This window comes from Nerophis ophidion, linkage group LG02, assembly GCF_033978795.1.
Source record: "Nerophis ophidion isolate RoL-2023_Sa linkage group LG02, RoL_Noph_v1.0, whole genome shotgun sequence".
Lineage (NCBI taxonomy): Eukaryota > Metazoa > Chordata > Actinopteri > Syngnathiformes > Syngnathidae > Nerophis > Nerophis ophidion.
Window position 1 is genome coordinate 3523867 of NC_084612.1, and position 20000 is coordinate 3543866.

The following is a 20000-nucleotide window of genomic DNA, read 5'->3' on the forward strand; positions in this document are numbered from 1 at the left end:
GTCTAATGGCGTGTGGGACAAAGGAGTTCTTGAGTCTATTAGTCCTGCACTTGGGATGAAGCAGTCTAGAACTGAACAGGCTCCTTTGGCCACTGATAATGCTATGCAGAGGGTGACTGGCATCATCCAGGATGCTCACTAGTTTGTCCACAGTCCTCTTCTCTGCCACCGTCGCCAGTGAGTCCAGTTTCATTCCGATTGTAGAACCGGCCCGCCTGATCAGTTTCTCAAGTCTGGAGCTGTCCTTCTTAGATGTACTGCCCCCCCAGCACACTACCATGTAGAACAGAACACTGGCAACCACAGACTGGTAGTACATCCACAGGAGTTTTCTACAAATGTTGAATGAGTGCAGTCTCCTGAGGAAGTACAGCCTGCTCTGTCCTTTCTTGTACTGGTGGTCCGTGTTAACAGTCCAGTCCAGCTTATTGTCCACCCAAACCCCGAGGTACTTGAATGAGTCCACGGTCTGTACCTCAACTCCCTCGATCACAATAGGTTGTGACCGTGGACTCGACCTCCCAAAGTCAATGACCAGCTCCTTGGTCTTTGACGGATTGAGCTGCAAGAGATTCGTGTGGCACCAGACAACAAAGTCCCTCACCAGGTTCCGAAACTCCTCCTCTCTGCCGTCCCTGATGCACCCGACGATGGCTGTGTCATCCGCGTACTTCTGGATGTGACACAGCTCTGAGTTGTAGCAGAAGTCAGCGGTGTACAGGATGAAGAGAGGAGGGGCCAGCACCATTCCCTGCGGTGCACCGGTGCTGCTGATCACAGTGTCAGACGTGATGTCCTTCAGTCTGACGTACTGTGGCCTGTCGGTGAGGTAGTTCGAAATCCAGGCAACCAGGCAGGGGTCCACTTGCATTTTGTAGAGCTTGTCCTGAAGGAGGCGGGGCTGGATGGTATTAAAGGCACTCGAGAAGTCCAGGAACAGGATCCTCACAGTGCCATTTCCCTTATCCAGGTGTGAGTGGGCTCGATGCAGCAAATATGCCAAAGTACATACAAAATCAAGATAATATCAATATAAAAAAGATAACCAGAAACAAGAATTAATTTAGGCAAAAAATAAGTCAAAAGAAGATAAATGAACCAGTCATGACATTAGGTACAATCTCTAGAATAATCTCTTTCCGCAATACTTCTCCTCTGTCTATTGTTAAAACCCACTCTGCTGGTGATTGATAGCAAATATTGTGGAAGTCGATTCCTGTAAGTGATTTCCCTTTACATAACTGTTTGTTTTTTTTCAAAACATCAGCTTTAGGTTTAAGATGGGTGAGAGCACCTCTTAAGGCTAGCCTGGTACCGAAGTTGTGACTGTCACTAACAAGCAACAGCTACAGATAAGCAGGTCTATGGTATGTATAGATGTTTAAAAAAAAAAAAATAGAATCAAACTACAAGCTAGTCTTTCACCAACTCTCATCCATGACAACTCATTGTGCATTATCTCAATGCCGGTCCTCAATGAACAATGGAGAGCTAGTCTCGCGGCTGTTTTGGGTTAACTGGATTTTATTTAGTTCCTGTTTGGATGCTTGTGACCAGATTGCTGGCAAGTAGTCAACATGTGACATTACAAGGGATTGTATAACTTTCTTGGTTGGACTGATTAAGAAAAAATGAAAAAATAAATATAAAAATAAGTCTTATCATGGCTTTTGTGCCGAAAATGATCAAAGTTATTGTTATCTGGGTAATGTGCTGAATGTGCTCATTTTCTTTCCGATCTGATACAGGGTAGAATTCAGGTCGGTATCGGCTGCTTCGATACGTACTTGGTTTAGTTCATTTTCAGTGCAATATTGATATAATTCTTGAAATTACACATTTCTACAAATTTCTGGGTAATTTTGGGAAATAGTTTATTTTATTTTTCTTCCATTAAATTTGTATCAAACAAAACTGACAAATATTTCCATAAAACATTTTTTAAACATTTGTTTTTGTTTAAGTTAGGAATTAATACGTAACAGCTTTTCACTAAATGTAATGATTTTAATCATTTAATTTTGATTAACATGGCCAGACAATGTTGGGAAAATATTTTGTAGTAAAAATTATTTAAAAGATAAGTAATGAATAAAATAATGTAGCCATAAATTACTTTTATACATGTTTTTAAGCAGCTAGCATGCTAATTCCTTGCTATCCTAAATGCTAACATGACTTTCCCGTTAGAAACACCTGTTTTGTCGTTACCAATAATAAGCAGTCTAAAAACCTTTACACATTAAAACGGAAAAAGATCAACATTTATTCAATATAATTTTATTTATCTTTAGAAGTTATTTTATAGCGGTATAGCTCGGATGGTACAGCGGCCGTGTAAGCAACTTGAGGATTCCAGGTTTGATCCCCGCTTCCGCCATCCTAGTTACTACCGTTGTGTCCTTGGGCCAGACACTTTACCCACCTGCTCCCAGTGCCACCCACACTGCTTTAAATGTAACTTAGATATTGGGTTTCACTATGTAAAGCGCTTTGAGTCACTAGAGAAAAATGCTATTTAATATAATTCACTTCACATTTTTTTATTGTTCTTGACATTCTTCCTCTTAATATTGTGCTCTGAAACTTTTTTTTCACATGTTAAATGTGTTTTTGTTTAAAAAGGCAAACTGTATGATTATGTTTGGGATGTAACAATATGGACATTTCATATCATTGATTGATTGATACTTTTATTAGTAAATTGCACAGTTCAGTACATATTCCGTACAATTGACCACTGAATGTTAACACCCGAATAAGTTTTTCAACTTGTTTAAGTCGGGGTCCACGTTAATCAATTCATGGTACAAATATATACTATCAGCTTTATACAGTCATCATACAGGTTAATCATCATAATATATAAATGGAATTATTTACATTATTTACAATCCGGGTGGTGGGATGAGTAGCTTTGGTTGATATCAGTACTTCAGTCATCAACAATTGCATCATGTAGGTCTTACTTGGTAGGATATTTACAGTGAGCAGAGAACATAGAGACTTCAGATAGCATAAGAGCAAGTAAATACATTAGAAGTAAATTTGATTATTTGATTAAGGGACGGCGTGGCGCAGTGGGAGAGTGGCCGTGCGCAGCCCGAGGGTGACATGTTCAAATCCCACCTAGAACCAACCTCGCCACGTCCGTTGTGTCCTGAGCAAGACACTTCACTCTTGCTCCTGATGGGTGCTGGTTGGCGCCTTGCATGGCAGCTCCCTCCATCAGTGTGTGAATGTGTGTGTGAATGGGTAAATGTGGAAGTAGTGTCAAAGCGCTTTGAGTACCTTGAAGGTAGAAAAGCGCTATACAAGTACAACCCATTTATCATTTAATTATTTAAATTAGGTTATTTTTAATCCGGAAAGATGGGATGTGAATGGAGGAGGGTATTAGTAAATGGTTGAAGTTGCCTGGAGGTGTTGTTTTAGAGCGGTTTTGAAGGAATATGAAGGTGCACTTACTTTTACACCTGTTGGGAGTGCATAGAAAGATAATGAGTTAAGAACTTTGTTAGATCGGAATCTGGGTTTAACATGGTTTGTTTTTCGTGACAAAAATGATCTGCTTATCATTATTGGATGTGCTCACAATGTTGTGGTTTAAGTTATGTTAAAGTGCCAATGATTGTTACACACACACTAGGTGTGGCAAAATTATTCTCTGCATTTGACCCATTACCCTTGATCGTACCCTGGAAGGTGAGGGGTGTGCGATATCACTGATTTTATTTCCAATCTGATACGGAGTAAAATTCAAGTTGATATCAACTTTTTACAACTCACTATTGACTGTACAGTAGCTGTTCACCAAAAGGATTGTTTGAGAAGTACCTGGTTTAGTTCATTTCCAGTGCAAAATTTATATAATTCCTAAAATTAACTATTTCAAAATAAAATCTTGGAACCTTTACTAAAGTTTGGATTTTTTTGGTACTTATATGTCATAACCTTAAGGTTTTAGAATTGCCTTCCCAAAGTACTGACTTAAACCCCCATGAGAACATGTGGACAATGCTGAAAAAAACAAGTCCATGTAAGAAAACAATGAAATTTAGCTGAACTGCACCAATTTTGTCAAGAGGAGTGGTCAAAAATTCAACCAGAAGCTTGTGGATGGCTACCAAAAGCGCCTTATTTCAGTAAAACTTGCCAAGGGACATGTAACCAAATATTAACATTGTTGTATGTATACTTTTGACCCAGCACATTTGGTCACATTTTCAGTAGACACATAAAAAAATTCATAAAAAACAAACTTCATGAATGTTTTTTGTGACAAACAAGTATGTGCTCCAATCACTCTATCACAAAAAAAAAAAGGAGTTGTAGAAATAATTTGAAACTCAAGACAGTCATGACATTATGTACTTTACAAGCGTATGTACACTTTTGACCACGACTGTATGTATTTCTTTTTTAAAAAGGAAAAAAAATCCCATCGAGATGAAAAAGCTATCTTTCAAGGGAGTCCTGGCCAAGGGGCAGCAAAGTTACAAAAGCACAGCACAACATTCCAGTCATGATGGATTGAAAACTCATGATAAAAATCATGCTGTTGTTAAATCTTAATGATTTCCTCACAGAGACTTCGTTACAAAGTGTAACGTTACCTGCTGCCCAACATCCGCTTGTACAGATACTTCTGGGACAAGAGCCGGACACACTCACAGCTGTTGGAAAACGACATCTGCTTTCCGTCCACTTCCAAAATCCTCCCAAGGTAAACAAATAAAAATTTGGTTTGTTTAAAAAAAGTGTGGCGAACCTTTTTCGTGGGCCATTTGGACATTTCTCATTTTCAAAACCATTATAATAATAATATATATCTTTTCCCCTTTAGGGCTCCTTTCAGTTTTGTCTCGGAGTTCGCACGGGTCTCAGTCATAACATTAAAAGAAAAAAAAAAAAAAAAAAATATATATATATATATATATATATATATATATATATATATATATATATATATATATATATATAAATATGGGGCAAAAAAGTATTTAGTCAGCCACCGATTGTGCAAGTTCTGCCACTTAAAATGATGACAGAGGTCTGTAATTTTCATCATAGGTACACTTCAACTGTGAGAGACAGAATGTGAAAAAAAAATCCAGGAATTCACATTGTAGGAATTTTAAATAATTTATTTGTAAATTATGGTGGAAAATAAGTATTTGGTCAACCATTCAAAGCTCTCACTGATGGAAGGAGGTTTTGGCTCAAAATCTCAAGATACATGGCCCTATTCAAGTTCTATTTTGGTTTCATCTGACCACATGACATTCTCCCAATCCTCTGCTGTATCATCCATGTATCCATTTTGGTATAAACTCAACTCGTTGTTTTTGGAGGAAGAAGAATACTGAGTTGCATCCCAAGAACACCGCACCTACTGTGAAGCATGGGGGTGGAAACATCATGCTTTGGGGCTGTTTTTCTGCTAAGGGGACAGGACGATTGATCCGTGTTAAGGAAAGAATGAATGGGGCCATGTATCGTGAGATTTTGAGCCAAAACCTCCTTCCATCAGTGAGAGCTTTGAATGGTTGACCAAATACTTGTTTTCCACCATAATTTACAAATAAATTATTTAAAATTCCTACAGTGTGAATTACTGGATATTTCTTTCCTGGATTTCTGTCTCTCACAGTTGAAGTGTACCTATAATGAAAATTACAGACCCCTGTCGTCATTTTAAGTGGGAGAACTTGCACAATCGGTGGCTGACTAAATATTTTTTTTGCCCCACTGTATCTATGTATGTATATATATAAATATATATATATATATGTATGTGTGTGTGTGTGTGTGTTTGTTTGTCTTTATAAATTTATTTTATTATATTTATGTGCATGTATATGTATGTATGTTTATATATATATATACAGTGTGTATATATATATATATATATATATATATATATATATATATAAATTCAATGCTTACCTTTGTGTCTATAACGTAAATATATATATATACATTTTTTTCCATTTTATGCCCTTTTTGTTTATATGGAAAACACACAAGATAAGGAATATTTAACCCCCCCCCACAATGTTTACAATGGAATTTTGGATGTAAAGTAATTGGAGCCTTAAATAGGTTAATAATTCATAAAAACATAAAAGTGTTAAAAATCGTTCTTTTTTTTTTTAAACACTTACTGTAAATATCCAGCTGAACTTCAGACCCATTTGTTGATTGTAAGTTTTTATTATTTTTGTTTTGTTTGGTGTTTCATGCTCTTAGTCAAAGAACACTTTTTTATTTATTTGGCAAACACACAAAATATGCAACATTTCCCCTCCAAAATATTTCAAAGTGGAATATTTGATGTGAATTAAGTGGATCCTTGAATAGGTTAATAATTTATAACAACATTGATATTTATTCGTTATAATTTTTGGAGTATTGACAGTTAAAAAAACTAAACGGCCTGCACAACTTTGTGTTGTTAGTCAACATTGCACTTTAGACACCCCTGGTTTAAACAGAACTCAGCGTGACTGTACCTTTTTTAAGTTACCAACTATGGTCATGTACCTATTGCAGACCGTGGAAAGGAAGTTGGTGTGGGCCGACTGCGGCGACTCCGAAACATCGCCAAGCGTGAGTCGTAAACTAAACAAATCTCCTCGATTACTTCCGAATCGGTCGTCACTTCCTGATGTGTCCTGTTTTAGGATTGTGGCTATGAGGTCGTCGTGGCGCTCAAGAGGGAGAACGGCGGCCGGTTGGTTTTGTGCGGGACCGACGGCCTGGAGACGGTTTGCTGCGACACCGTGAGACGCTGAGCACAACCATGGAGGACAATGGTTCAGTTCTAAAAACACTGATGTTTGTTTCTAGAACCCTTTGGAGGATTCTCCCACATGCAAACCCGCTGGCGACCTACAGAGCATACGAGGAACCATCAGGAGCTTTATTGTGAAGGACGGTGAACATTCCACTCTGGTTGGTAAGCTTTCTTCTACAGAATGAGGGACGTAACGGTACAGATCGGTACAATACCGACTCCCCTGCATGACAGGAAGTATAACGGTTTTGTGGAGCTGGAGCCATGGCTAGTGGTGGTGCTTAGGAGAAACCAGAACTTGAAAACCCTGGTCTGTTGTTAGTTTCCTGGTTTGGGAAGGCTTCCCGGTGAAATACAGTGGGGCAAAAAAGTATTTAGTCAGCCACCGATTGTGCAAGTTCTCCCACTTAAAATGATGACAGAGGTCTGTAATTTCCATCATAGGTACACTTCAACTGTGAGAGACAGAATGTGAAAAAAAAAAATCCAGTAATTCACAATGTAGGAATTTTAAAGAATTTATTTGTAAATTATGGTGGAAAATAAGTATTTGCTCAACCATTCAAAGCTCTCACTGATGGAAGGAGGTTTTGGCTCAAAATCTCAGGATACATGGCCCCATTCATTCTTTCCTTAACACGGATCAATCGTCCTGTCCCCTTAGCAGAAAAACAGCCCCAAATCATGATATTTCCACCCCCATGCTTCACAGTAGGTGTGGTGTTCTTGCGATGCAACTCAGTATTCTTCTTCCTCCAAACACGACAAGTTGAGTTTATACCAAACTGGATACATGGATGATACAGCAGAGGATTGGGAGAATGTCATGTGGTCAGATGAAACCAAAATAGAACTTTTTGGTATAAACTCAACTCGTCGTGTTTGGAGGAAGAAGAATACTGAGTTGCATTCCAAGAACACCACACCTACTGTGAAGTATGGGGGTGGAAACATCAAGCTTTTGGGCTGTTTTTCTGCTAAGGGGACAGGACGATTGATCCGTGTTAAGGAAAGAATGAATGGAGCCATGTATCGTGAGATTTGGAGCCAAAACCTCCTTCCATCAGTGAGAGCTTTGAATGGTTGACCAAATACTTATTTTCCACCGTAATTTACAAATAAATTCTTTAAAATTCCTACAATGTGAATTCCTGGATTTTTCTTTCACATTTTGTCTCTCACAGTTGAAGTGTACCTATGATAAAAATTACAGACCTGTGTCCTCATTTTAAGTGGGAGAACTTGCACAATCGGTGGCTGACTAGCAGTCTGCCTCTATTGTTCAGTAGAGCTGGGGGAGGCTATTTTTAGCATGTTAGCCTTATCCTATTTGCATGCTAGCTTTTTTTTTTTTTCTGTACTCATTGTGATGATATTTTTGGTTGACCGTGGTGCTTTCTGGCCAGTGTGCTAACTGGCATCATTTCAGTTTGCCTTTGGCTTTCTGCTATGGCGTCCGATAATGTACCTGCTGTGAAGCTGTTTCTATGTTTTTATTCTTTATTTTTTTTAATCACGCTCTGTTTGTGTTGTGTTGTGTTTGCTCATTTTTCTTGTGTTATCTTTAACCTGCCTAGTGTACAGCACTTTAGCTACCACTGTGGTACATTTTAAATGTGCTTTATAAATAAAGTGTAGTTGATTTGATTGGATTTTAGCATTCAAATGAAATTTCTACCGAAACTGCATTTTCTAGTAAAAAAAAAAAAAAAGTATATGTACTGGTTTTAAAGGTGAAAACTACCCAAATGGCCCCCGCATTGTTTGATTTGTCAGTCAGTGGCCCTCCAGTGGTAAAAGTTTGATCACCTCTGGACTGGAGTATAAAATACAGTATAGTAATGCAGTGGTTCTCAAATGGGGGTACGCGTACCCCTGGGGGTACTTGATGGTATGCCAAGGGGTACGTGAGATTTTTTTTAAATATTCTAAAAAATAGCAACAATTCAAAAATCCTTTGTAAATATGTTTATTGAATAAAACTTAAATAAAATATGAATGTAAGTTCATAAACTGTGAAAAGAAATGCAACAATGCAATATTCAGTGTTGACAGCTCGATTTTTTGTGGACATGTTCCATAAATATTGATGTTAAAGGTTTCTTTTTTTGTGAAGATATGTTTAGAATTAAGTTCATGAATCCAGATAGATCTCTATTACAATCCCCAAAGAGGGCACTTTAAGTTGATGATTACTTCTATGTGTAGAAATCTTTATTTATAGTTGAATCACTTGTTTATTTTTCAACAAGTTTTTAGTTATTTTTAAATCTTTATTTCCCAAATAGTTCAAGAAAGACCACTACAAATGGACAATATTTTGCACTGTTAAACAATTTAATAAATCAGAAACTGATGACGTAGTGCTGTATTTTACTTCTTTATCTCTTTTTTTGTCCAACCAAAAATGCTTTGCTCTGATTAGGGGGTACTTGAATTAAAAAAATCTTCACTGAAAAAAGGTTGAGAACCACTGTAGTAATGGACTGGAATACAAAGTACAGTATGGTAATGGACTGAAGTACAAAGCACAGTGCGCTAATGGTCTGTTGGATCCCTGGTGAGCAAAATAGGAAGTAGAATGTTTAACTGTTTAGTGCTGCGAACCAAAACATTGTACTTCCTTTTGCATTCTTCTCCCCCTCCCAGAATCGACAAATGGTTCCTCCTCACTCTATATCACGTACTCGGGCTCCAGGGACTACGTAGGCATCCACAAGTTTGGCAAAAACAGAGTTGGACCTGCAAACCACGATAAAGGTATGACTCAATAAAGTTAGACGACACTCCATTATGACCACTTCACATTATGAGCACTTGGGCGAACAGTTCAAGGCTTTGGAACATAAATCAATGAAACAGCAGCACGCTCCTGTCTATAAAAGATCTTTGACTTTGGCAGTAGATTCTTAAAAAACAGCAATTGTCGGATATACAGTGAGGCAAAAAGTATTTAGTCAGCCACCGATTGTGCAAGTTCTCCCACTTAAAATGATGACAGAGGTCTGTAATTTTCATCATAGGTACACTTCAACTGTGAGAGACAGAATGTGAAAAAAAAAATCCAGTAATTCACATTGTAGGAATTTTAAAGTATTTGTAAATGATGGTGGAAAATAAGTATTTGGTCAACCATTCAAAGCTCTCACTGATCGAAGGAGGTTTTGGCTCAAAATCTCTCGATACATGGCCCCATTCATTCTTTCCTTAACACGGATCAATCGTCCTGTCCCCTTAGCAGAAAAACAGCCCCAAAACATGATGTTTCCACCCCCATGCTTCACAGTAGATATGGTGTTCTTGGGATGCAACTCAGTATTCTTCTTCCTCCAAACACGACGAGTTGAGTTTATACCAAAATGGATACATGGATGATACAGAAGAGGAGTGGGAGAATGTCATGTGGTCAGATGAAACCAAAATAGAACACATCTTTGACTTGGGTTTTTGCAGCAGGTCCGTAAACAGCTGTGTATCCCTGTCATATACTGTAGAGCAGTGTTTCTTAATGGGGATAGGTTGATTGGCAACACTAAATTGGCCCCAGTGTGTGAATGTGAGTGTGAATGTTGTCTATCTGTGTTGGCCCTGCGATGAGGTGGCGACTTGTCCAGAGTGTACCCCGCCTTCCGCCCGATTGTAGCTGAGATAGGCGCCAGCGCCCCCAGTGACCCCAAAAGGGAATAAGCAGTAGAAAATGGATGGATGGATGGAAACTGGGCCCATTGTTGGGCCTTCAAAAAAATGTATACACCTTTCCACCACGTGTGCAGTCATGACAATATCAAACAAACACACGTTTCTTAAGCGTGAAAATTATGACTAAAGTGGTGAAACTGTATTTTCATTTGCACCTTAATTTCATTGACAGTTTATTATTTTAGCATCACATAGTTGTATGTAACCCTATTTCATTAGATATTTCGTCCCTTTTAATGCTGTATATTTAGTTAGTACTTATTTTTCTAATCAGCCTAAGGTCTGTGTTAATATTTTTTATGATTAATGCCTGCTTTCATATTATTTGATGAAGTTGTAAAATGTAAGTAGGTTAGATATAGGATTTTGCAGTATTCATTTTGACTATAGTTCTTGCAGTAGGTCTTTTTTAAAACAGCAACACACTCCCGTCTTTTATAGAGGCTCTTTGACTAACATTTTTGCTGTAGGTCCTTAAAAACGTATTAGGACATATACAGCTGAGCTGTCTTTGACTTAAGATCTTCAGATCTTCATAGTCAAATCTGATTTTAGATGGCTGACAGATGTCATTTGCAGTGAGACTTTTCTAAAGAAAAGAAAGTCTCACACACACACACACTAGGTGAGGGGAGCAGTGAGCAGCAGCGGTGCCCGCTCCCGGCAATCATTTTAGGTGATTTAACCCCCAATTCCAACCCTTCATGCTGGGTGCCAAGCTCAGAGGTAATGCCTCCAATTTTTATAGTCTTTGGTGTACCGATCTCAGGGCGGACACTCTAACCACTATGCCACTGATCATTCTAGAGCAGGGGCGCTCAGACTTTTTCTGCAGGCGAGCTACTTTTCAATTGACCAAGTCGAGGAGATCTACCTCATTCCTATTTATGATTTATATTTATTTATTTATGAAAGAGACATTTTTGTTAACAAGTTAATGGTGTTTAATGATAATACAAGCATGTTTAACACACATAGATTCCATTCTTTCATGAAGACAAGAATATAAGTTGGTGTATTTGATTCTGATGACTTGCATTGATTGGAATTAGACAGTGGTGCTGATAACGTCCGCATTTTCAAATGGAGGAAAAAAAAAAGTCCTCCTTTCTGTCCAATACCACATGAAAGTGGTTGGATCTGGCATCTCATTTGTCCAACTTGCATACTCGTTTTTAAACACTTTGTTATGAGAGTAGCATATGTGTGTGGCCCTTTAATGTCTGGCAGCAGGTGAGTGACGTCAGTGAGTGTGCGGGTGGGCAAGCAAGTGAGAAAGCGGTCGCTGAGGGCGGGGGAGAAATATATTGGCATCAAACTCCGTAGCTTGCTAGCTTGTGCACGCTAGCTTTCTGAGACTCTTATTTTGTTAGCACAGGCAGGATGAAACAGGTCTTTTATGGTGAAGACAGGAACTGTGCAGTCGGTCTTTAGAGTTTTGACAGTAGGTACGGAGTCTCTAGAAATAAAATGTGTTTCTCTGCGTCCGCCCTGTTAGTGATTTTTTTCTTAAATATGAGCTCGCAGCAGCCAGCGTCATCTCACAAGATCCTCGGGTGCCGAGAATGTCAAACAACTGACGAAAGTGAAGTCTTGGTATGATTGATGATTGCTCATTTTTATGTCTATTTTTTAATGCCTGGCTTGAGATCGACTGACACACCCTCCGAGATCGACCAGTCAATTGCGATCGACGTAATGGGCACCCCTGCTCTAGAGTTTATCTCCAGTGTTTTTTTTTTAAAGCTGCACTGAAGCTGTTGCGATCAGAGTTATGGTGATTGGACACTTCTGAATTCTATGGTTTGTGCTTGTCATTATGTCACCACTCCAACAGTCATCTACACAAAAAGATCAACTCATCGTCCTTAAAAAGTCAAGTTGTTCGACTGGATTAAAATACATAATACAGGAGGAACTCTGAAGGAGGCGAAAGGTTTTAGACCTTGTTTGGACAGAAGATTTAAAGGAGAACTGCACTTTTTTTTTATTTTTTTTATTCTGCCTATCGTTCAAAGTCCTTATGAGATGCATACAGGCAAAATATATATTTTTGGGCATTCTACTTTGTCAAAATCAGCTCATTGTTGGTGGCTGACAATGCAGCTAATGGGATCAATCCATTTTGACTCTCAATCACTTTATAAACAGCCAGCAATACTTCATTTATGATCTGTAACCTGTATAATAACCAAGCTGTAGCAACATTGTTATTGTAAGAGCGAACACCGAGGAACTTTTTTTCTATCAATCAATCAATCAATGTTTACTTATATAGCCCTAAATCACTAGTGTCTCAAAGGACTGCACAAACCACTACGACATCCTCGGTAGGCCCACATAAGGGCAAGGAAAACTCACACCCAGTGGGACATCGGTGACAATAATGACCCAGTGGGACGTCGGTGACAATGATGACTATGAGAACCTTAGAGAGGAGGAAAGCAATGGATGTCGAGCGGGTCTAACATGATACTGTGAAAGTTCAATCCATAATGGATCCAACACAGTCGCAAGAGTCCAGTCCAAAGCGGATCCAACACAGCAGCGAGAGTCCCGTTCACAGCGGAGCCAGCAGGAAACCATCCCAAGCGGAGGCGGATCAGCAGCGCAGAGATGTCCCCAGCCGATACACAGGCAAGCAGTACATGGCCACCGGATCGGACCGGACCCCCTCCACAAGGGAGAGTGGGACATAGGAGAAAAAGAAAAGAAACGGCAGATCAACTGGTCTAAAAAGGGAGTCTATTTAAAGGCTAGAGTATACAAATGAGTTTTAAGGTGAGACTTAAATGCTTCTACTGTGGTGGCATCTCGAACTTTTACCGGGAGGGCATTCCAGAGTACTGGAGCCCGAAATGAAAAAGCTCTATAGCCCGCAGACTTTTTTTGGGCTTTGGGAATCACTAATAAGCCGTATTGTAAGACATTGTCTTGGGATGGCAAAATATGGTATAAGCTGTAAGCTCGCTACGGCAAGAGATAAGCTGGCTTCTGCGTCAGCACGAAACGCGCTTAAGTTCATAATGCACAAGACAATTCGATAGGACACCAATTTATACTGACTGAAAAACATGAACACTCATATTAGTATCTGTAAAGCTCACCAGCTTATGTAGTTGTAATAACAAGCATGATGTTCTGCATGCATTCAATATTATATTTACTTACTCGAGACTTACTCCTGTTTGGTCCAGCTGGACGAGGACGTTTTTTTCAAGTTCACTTTATGTACGCACGCCATATATGTCTTAATAGCTTGTGTTACTCCCTCCGAGGTCTTAGTCAAGGCTCAAGTTGTTCGTTTTTCTCACACAGACATTTATTTCAGCCACGCCTTTTTCTCGTTAACAACGATGCCAAAATAACGCCGTCAGAACTAATAAATAAGAAAAACAGAACTTACAATTCGTCTGACATCAAATAAAAGAAAACACATTGCTTTCACATACATTATCAGAAGGAATCATACCTCATTGGCCTCACAAAAGAATAAAGTTTCTTTTGAAGCCTGAACTCTATTAACCTCTTCCATCAAAATGCTTGCTGTGTCAATCAATCAATGTTTATTTATATAGCCCCAAATCACAAATGTCTCAAAGGACTGCACAAATCATTACGACTACAACATCCTCGGAAGAACCCACAAAAGGGCAAGGAAAACTCACACCCAGTGGGCAGGGAGAATTCACATTCAGTGGGACGCCAGCGACAATGCTGACTATGAGAAACCTTGGAGAGGACCTCAGATGTGGGCAACCCCCCCCCTCTAGGGGACCGAAAGCAATGGATGTCGAGCGGGTCTAACATGATACTGTGAAAGTTCAATCCATAGTGGCTCCAAGACAGCAGTGAGAGTCCCGTCCACAGGAAACCATCTCAAGCGGATCAGCAGCGTAGAGATGTCCCCAACCGATACAGGCGAGCGGTCCATCCTGGGTCCCGACGAGCGGTCCATCCTGGGTCTCGACTCTGGACAGTCAGTACTTCATCCATGGTCATCGGACCGGACCCCCTCCACAAGGGAGGGGGGGACATAGGAGAAAGAAAAGAAGCGGCAGATCAACTGGTCTAAAAAGGAGGTCTATTTAAAGGCTAGAGTATACAGATGAGTTTTAAGATGAGACTTAAATGCTTCTACTGAGGTAGCATCTCGAACTGTTACCGGGAGGGCATTCCAGAGTACTGGAGCCCGAACGGAAAACGCTCTATAGCCCGCAGACTTTTTTTGAGCTCTAGGAATCACTAATAAGCCGGAGTCTTTTGAACGCAGATTTCTTGCCGGGACATACGGTACAATACAATCGGCAAGATAGGCTGGAGCTAGACCGTGTAGTATTTTATACGTAAGTAGTAAAACCTTAAAGTCACATCTTAAGTGTCATGCTGCTTCCCTTATTCCATATTGTGACCAAACCGGAACAAAAAATATGTTCCTCTCCAATTTACAAGGGTTTTGTAACAAAATTAAAGTTAACATATACTTGCATGAAATTAGCAAAGAAAATATTTTTTTTTTCACATATGTAAATATGAACTTTACATTTATACATTGTATTTATTTATTCTAACCAACTATGAAAGTATATAACATATATACAATGTGCTTCTGTCAGCAGCTACAGCTTGGCTGCAAGTTTCATATTTGTACCCACAAGTCACGCCGACCTCACTCTCTCGGTTTTCGTCTGCTCCGTTTTACCCTCTCTTCGTGCTCGCTTCAATAAGCAGCAGTTCATCCTCTGTATATTCAGCTTCAAAAAGATAAGGTTGTGAATCCTCATTTGTCCAAAAGTAGTCGTCTTCATTGTATGTTGCCAAGTCTGCCGTGATTGGAACATACACGTTTGTTTCCGGAAGTAGGAACACACATTTTTTGCCGGAAGTCTGAAGTGCGTTGCAATGGAAACGGAAATAAATGCGCTAATAAAGAAGTTCCGGTAATGCATAAAATGACCATATTTCGGTAAATATTAAACATACTACACATTGTTATGAACGTGTCTGTTAATACATAATATACATATACTTTCAGTGTGTATATTAGAGATGCGCGGTTTGCGGTCTCATCCGCGAAGTCCGCGGAGAAAACCGCGGGTCGGGCGGGTGACATGACGAAAAAATAGATTTTAATTAGATTCGGGCGAGTGGCGGGTGAACCATCCGGAAATATTTGATATACATGGTTCTGGGATCGGTATCTTTTGCCATTCAAAGAGCCATTTAAGACCCGTGTCACAAAGCAATAAGACAATAGGAGACGCTATTATTCTCTAGAATGACTGCCAGCAGTCACCCAGATAATAAGTATTAGAGTGTGCTATGAAGCCATTGGCTTTGTCGCCTACAACATGTATGATCTGCTTGTCAGTCCAGCATCATGTTGTGTGTGGCTTCCACTGCAACAAGCACACGACTGCAAGGCATACTGGGTGACACAGAGTACACTAATGGTTGTGATATAAACAATTTTAACACTCTTAGTAATATGCGCCACGCTGTGAAGCCACACCAAACAAGATTGACAAACACATTTCGGGAGAACATCCTCACAGTAACAACATAAACGCAACACAACAAATACCCCGAATACTTTGTATCCGTGACACATCCTGACTATTTTATACACCCCGCTAGCAGCAAACCCCACCACCCCCCCACCCCCACCCTCCCGTGCGTCGGTAAGGTGGGCGGGGTTGGGGGCGCGGGGGTGTAACATATATTCAGGAAGTGTCACGGATACAAAGGATTATGGGTATTTGTTGTGTTGCGTTTATGTTGTGTTACTGTGAGGATGTTCTCCCGAAATGTGTTTGTCAATCTTGTTTGGTGTGGCTTCACAGCATGGCGCATATTAGTAAGTGTCAAAGTTGTTTACATCACAACCATCAGTGTACTCTGTATCACCCAGTATGCCTTTCAATCTTGTACGTGTGATTGCGGAAGCTGCACACATGTTGCCGGACTAACAATCGGTTCGTACATGTTGTTGAAGGTGTCAAAGGCAATGGCATCACAGCACGCCCATATTCTTGTCATCAGGATGAACGCCAATTGGATATTCGCGAGAACGTTAGCGGCTCCAATGGTCTTCATTACTCTATAAAACAGGTTTAAATAGCTCTGAGAGTGGTAAAGGTGGCCGACTCCTGATGTATTTCGGCGGGCGGGTACGGTTCTGATAAAATGTTGGTTCGACTGGACGGCGGGTAGATGACGACTTAGGTGATGCGGTTGCGGATGATATAATTGCCTATCCGCGCATCTCTAGTGTATATACAACTTTGATGGAGGGTTTTGAAGTTGTTAGAGAAGAGTTTGAAGGCTACAACAATGACTCCTTTTAGCAGCATTTTGCAAGCGTTTTTTTTTTTTTTCATCTTTAGGATCCTAAAAAAAAAAAAAGGCTTAAGTGTTTTCTTGTCTCTCATAATGATTGTGAACGATAGGCCAAATAAAAAATAAAAAAGTTCAGTTCCCCATTAGACCTTGCATCCCTAATGTGCGTTCCCTAATGAACAAAATGGATGAGCTGGAAGCACTCATCAGTGAGTGTAGGATTATGTGTTTCTGGGAAAGCTGGCTCCATGAGCAGATACTGGATTCAGCCGCAACTGTGCCCGGCTTCCACACTAATAGAGAGCGACACCATCACGAGCGGCAAGAGCAAATGTGGCGGACAGATTGTGTTCGTAAATCCCAGGTGGTGCAGTTTAGGGCATATACTTCAAGACAATTGTGCCCCCCTGATCTCATAGCCATCGGAATGCGCCCCTACTATCTTCCAAACGTCATCCTCCTCTGTGGTTACATTCCTCCTCCAATTAGGCAGATCAGGGGCCGCATTTATCAAGCGTCTTAGAGTGCCATTTTACACTTAAGTCCTGAGAATTTGCGAAATGCAGTCCTATAATCTCAAACTTAAGAATAAAAGCTATTTATTAACTTTCTTAAGTCTAAGAATCACTCCTACTCTCCACGATATTTAAGAGACCTTCAGAGGTGTCCTAAGTGGTTAGGAGTTGCCAGTGGGGGATGGCACTGAGGCGAGAGGGACGTGCGCGAACAACGAGCAGCTGATTAAACGGTATCGTTTAGAGCAGGGGTGCCCATTACGTCGATCGCGATCGACTGGTCGATCTCGGAGGGTGTGTCAGTCGATCTCAAGCCAGGCATTAAAAAATAGACATAAAAATGAGCAATCATCAATCATACCAGGACTTCACTTTCGTCAGTTGTTTGACATTCTCGGCACCCGAGGATCTTGTGAGATGACGCTGGCTGCTGCGAGCTCATATTTAAGAAAAAAAATCACTAACAGGGCGGACGCAGAGAAACACATTTTATTTCTAGAGACTCCGTACCTACTGTCAAAACTCTAAAGACCGACTGCACAGTTCCTGTCTTCACCATAAAAGACCTGTTTCATCCTGCCTGTGCTAACAAAATAAGAGTCTCAGAAAGCTAGCGTGCACAAGCTAGCAAGCTACGGAGTTTGATGCCAATGTATTTCTCCCCCGCCCTCAGCGACCGCTTTCTCACTTGCTTGCCCACCCGCACAGTCACTGACGTCACTCACCTGCTGCCAGACATTAAAGGGCCACACACATATGCTACTCTCATAACAAAGTGTTTAAAAACGAGTATGCAAGTTGGACAAATGAGATGCCAAATCCAACCACTTTCATGTGGTATTGGACAGAAAGGAGGACTTTTTTTTTTTCCTCCATTTGAAAATGCGGACGTTATCAGCACCACTGTCTAATTCCAATCAATGCAAGTCATCAGAATCAAATACACCAACTTATATTCATGAAAGAAAGGAATCTATGTGTGTTAAACATGCTTGTATTATCATTAAACACCATTAACTTGTTAACAAAAATGTCTCTTTCATAAATAAATAAATATAAATTATAAATAGGAATGAGGTAGATCTCCTCGACTTGGTCAATTGAAAAGTAGCTCGCCTGCAGAAAAATTGTGAGCGCCCCTGTTTTAGACCATGGGTGTCAAACTCTGGCCCGTGGGCCAAATTTGGCCCGCCGTGTAATTTCACTTGGCCCTTGAGGCAATATCAAATTAACATTAGAGCTGGCCCACCGCTGTAACACCGCATTCACCGCTAATACTCTTACTTGCCAACCCTCCCGATTTTCCCGGGAGACTCCCGAATTTCATCCGGGACAACAATATTTGGGGTGGGCTTTAAAGGCACTGCCTTTGCCGTTCTCTACAACCTGTCTCCACGTCCGCTTTTCCTCCATACAAAGAGCGTGCCGGCCCAGTCACATAATATATGGGGCTTATACACACACACACACACAAGTGAATCCAATGCATACTTGGTCAACAGCCATACAGGTCACACTCAGGGTGGCCGTATAAACAACTTTAACACTGTTACAAATATGTGCCACACTGTGAACCCACACCAAACAAGAATGACACATTTCGGGAGAACATCCGCACCGTGAGACAACATAAACACAACAGAACAAATACCCATAACGCCTTGCAGCACTAACTCTTGCGGGACGCTACAATATACACCCCCCGCTATCACCAAACCCCGTCCACCTCAACCCCACTGCTGAAAAGAGGCATTCAATTTTTATTAAAATTTTATTTGATATGCCATTGATATTTTTTAATTATTATTATTATTTGAAACTCGATTTTGCATTTCACTATAAAGTTATATAAGCCTTGCTTGTTCAATATTCAATGCAAAACTTGTTTGGGTCCCTATTAAAAGGTTAATTTGTTCAACCTCGGCCCGCGGCTTTGTTCGGTTTTAAATTTTTTCCCACTCTGTATTTGAGTTTGACACCCCTGGTTTAGACAGAGCGGGTATTATTTTTGTCACAGAATTAATAAGGGGCGTCATCTCATCAGCAACATTACGCAGCAGAGCTTTCACAGCAGAACTAAAGGTAATCACAATGCTTCGATATCTCGCCATTGGGAAAATACGACAGTGTGTGACGCTGATGATTTGGGGACATCACAACCATCAGTAAGCAGATATGTTATGGAAACAATAATGGTCCTTACTGCTCCTCACCTCGTCATGCATTTCAATGACTTTCCAACCACACCCCGGATAATTCAGCAGAAACAAACTGCATTCATGCAGGTAGCTGGTTTCCCTGGAGTGGTCGGGGCAATCGATGGTACACATGTAAGGATCATCGCTCCAAGTGTGGACGAGAGTGTGTTTGTTAATAGGAAGAGGTACCACAGCATCAACACGCAAGAAGTGTTCGATGCAGACTACAAAATATTGTTTGTTTGTTTTTTTTGTATTATTTCAATCAATCAATGTTTACTTATATAGCCCTAAATCACTAGTGTCTCAAAGGGCTGCACAAACCACTACGACATCCTCGGTAGGCCCACATAAGGGCAAAGAAAACTCACACCCAGTGGGACATTGGTGACAATGATGACTATGAGAACCTTGGAGAGGAAGAAAGCAATGGATGTCGAGCGGGTCTAA

The 20000-nt window shown here is 40.3% G+C and overlaps 1 protein-coding gene across 3 annotated transcripts in view; it reads left to right on the forward strand.

Moving 5' to 3' along the window:
- LOC133536050 (semaphorin-7A) overlaps positions 1-20000 on the forward strand; it is a 97270-nt gene that overhangs the window by 4240 nt on the left and 73030 nt on the right. For all 3 annotated transcript variants that reach the window (XM_061876252.1, XM_061876235.1, XM_061876243.1), the window contains exons 2-6: positions 4590-4726; positions 6556-6612; positions 6687-6785; positions 6853-6961; positions 9449-9559. In XM_061876252.1, the coding sequence (XP_061732236.1) occupies positions 4590-4726; positions 6556-6612; positions 6687-6785; positions 6853-6961; positions 9449-9559 (513 nt within the window). The remainder of the gene's footprint in view (positions 1-4589; positions 4727-6555; positions 6613-6686; positions 6786-6852; positions 6962-9448; positions 9560-20000) is intronic.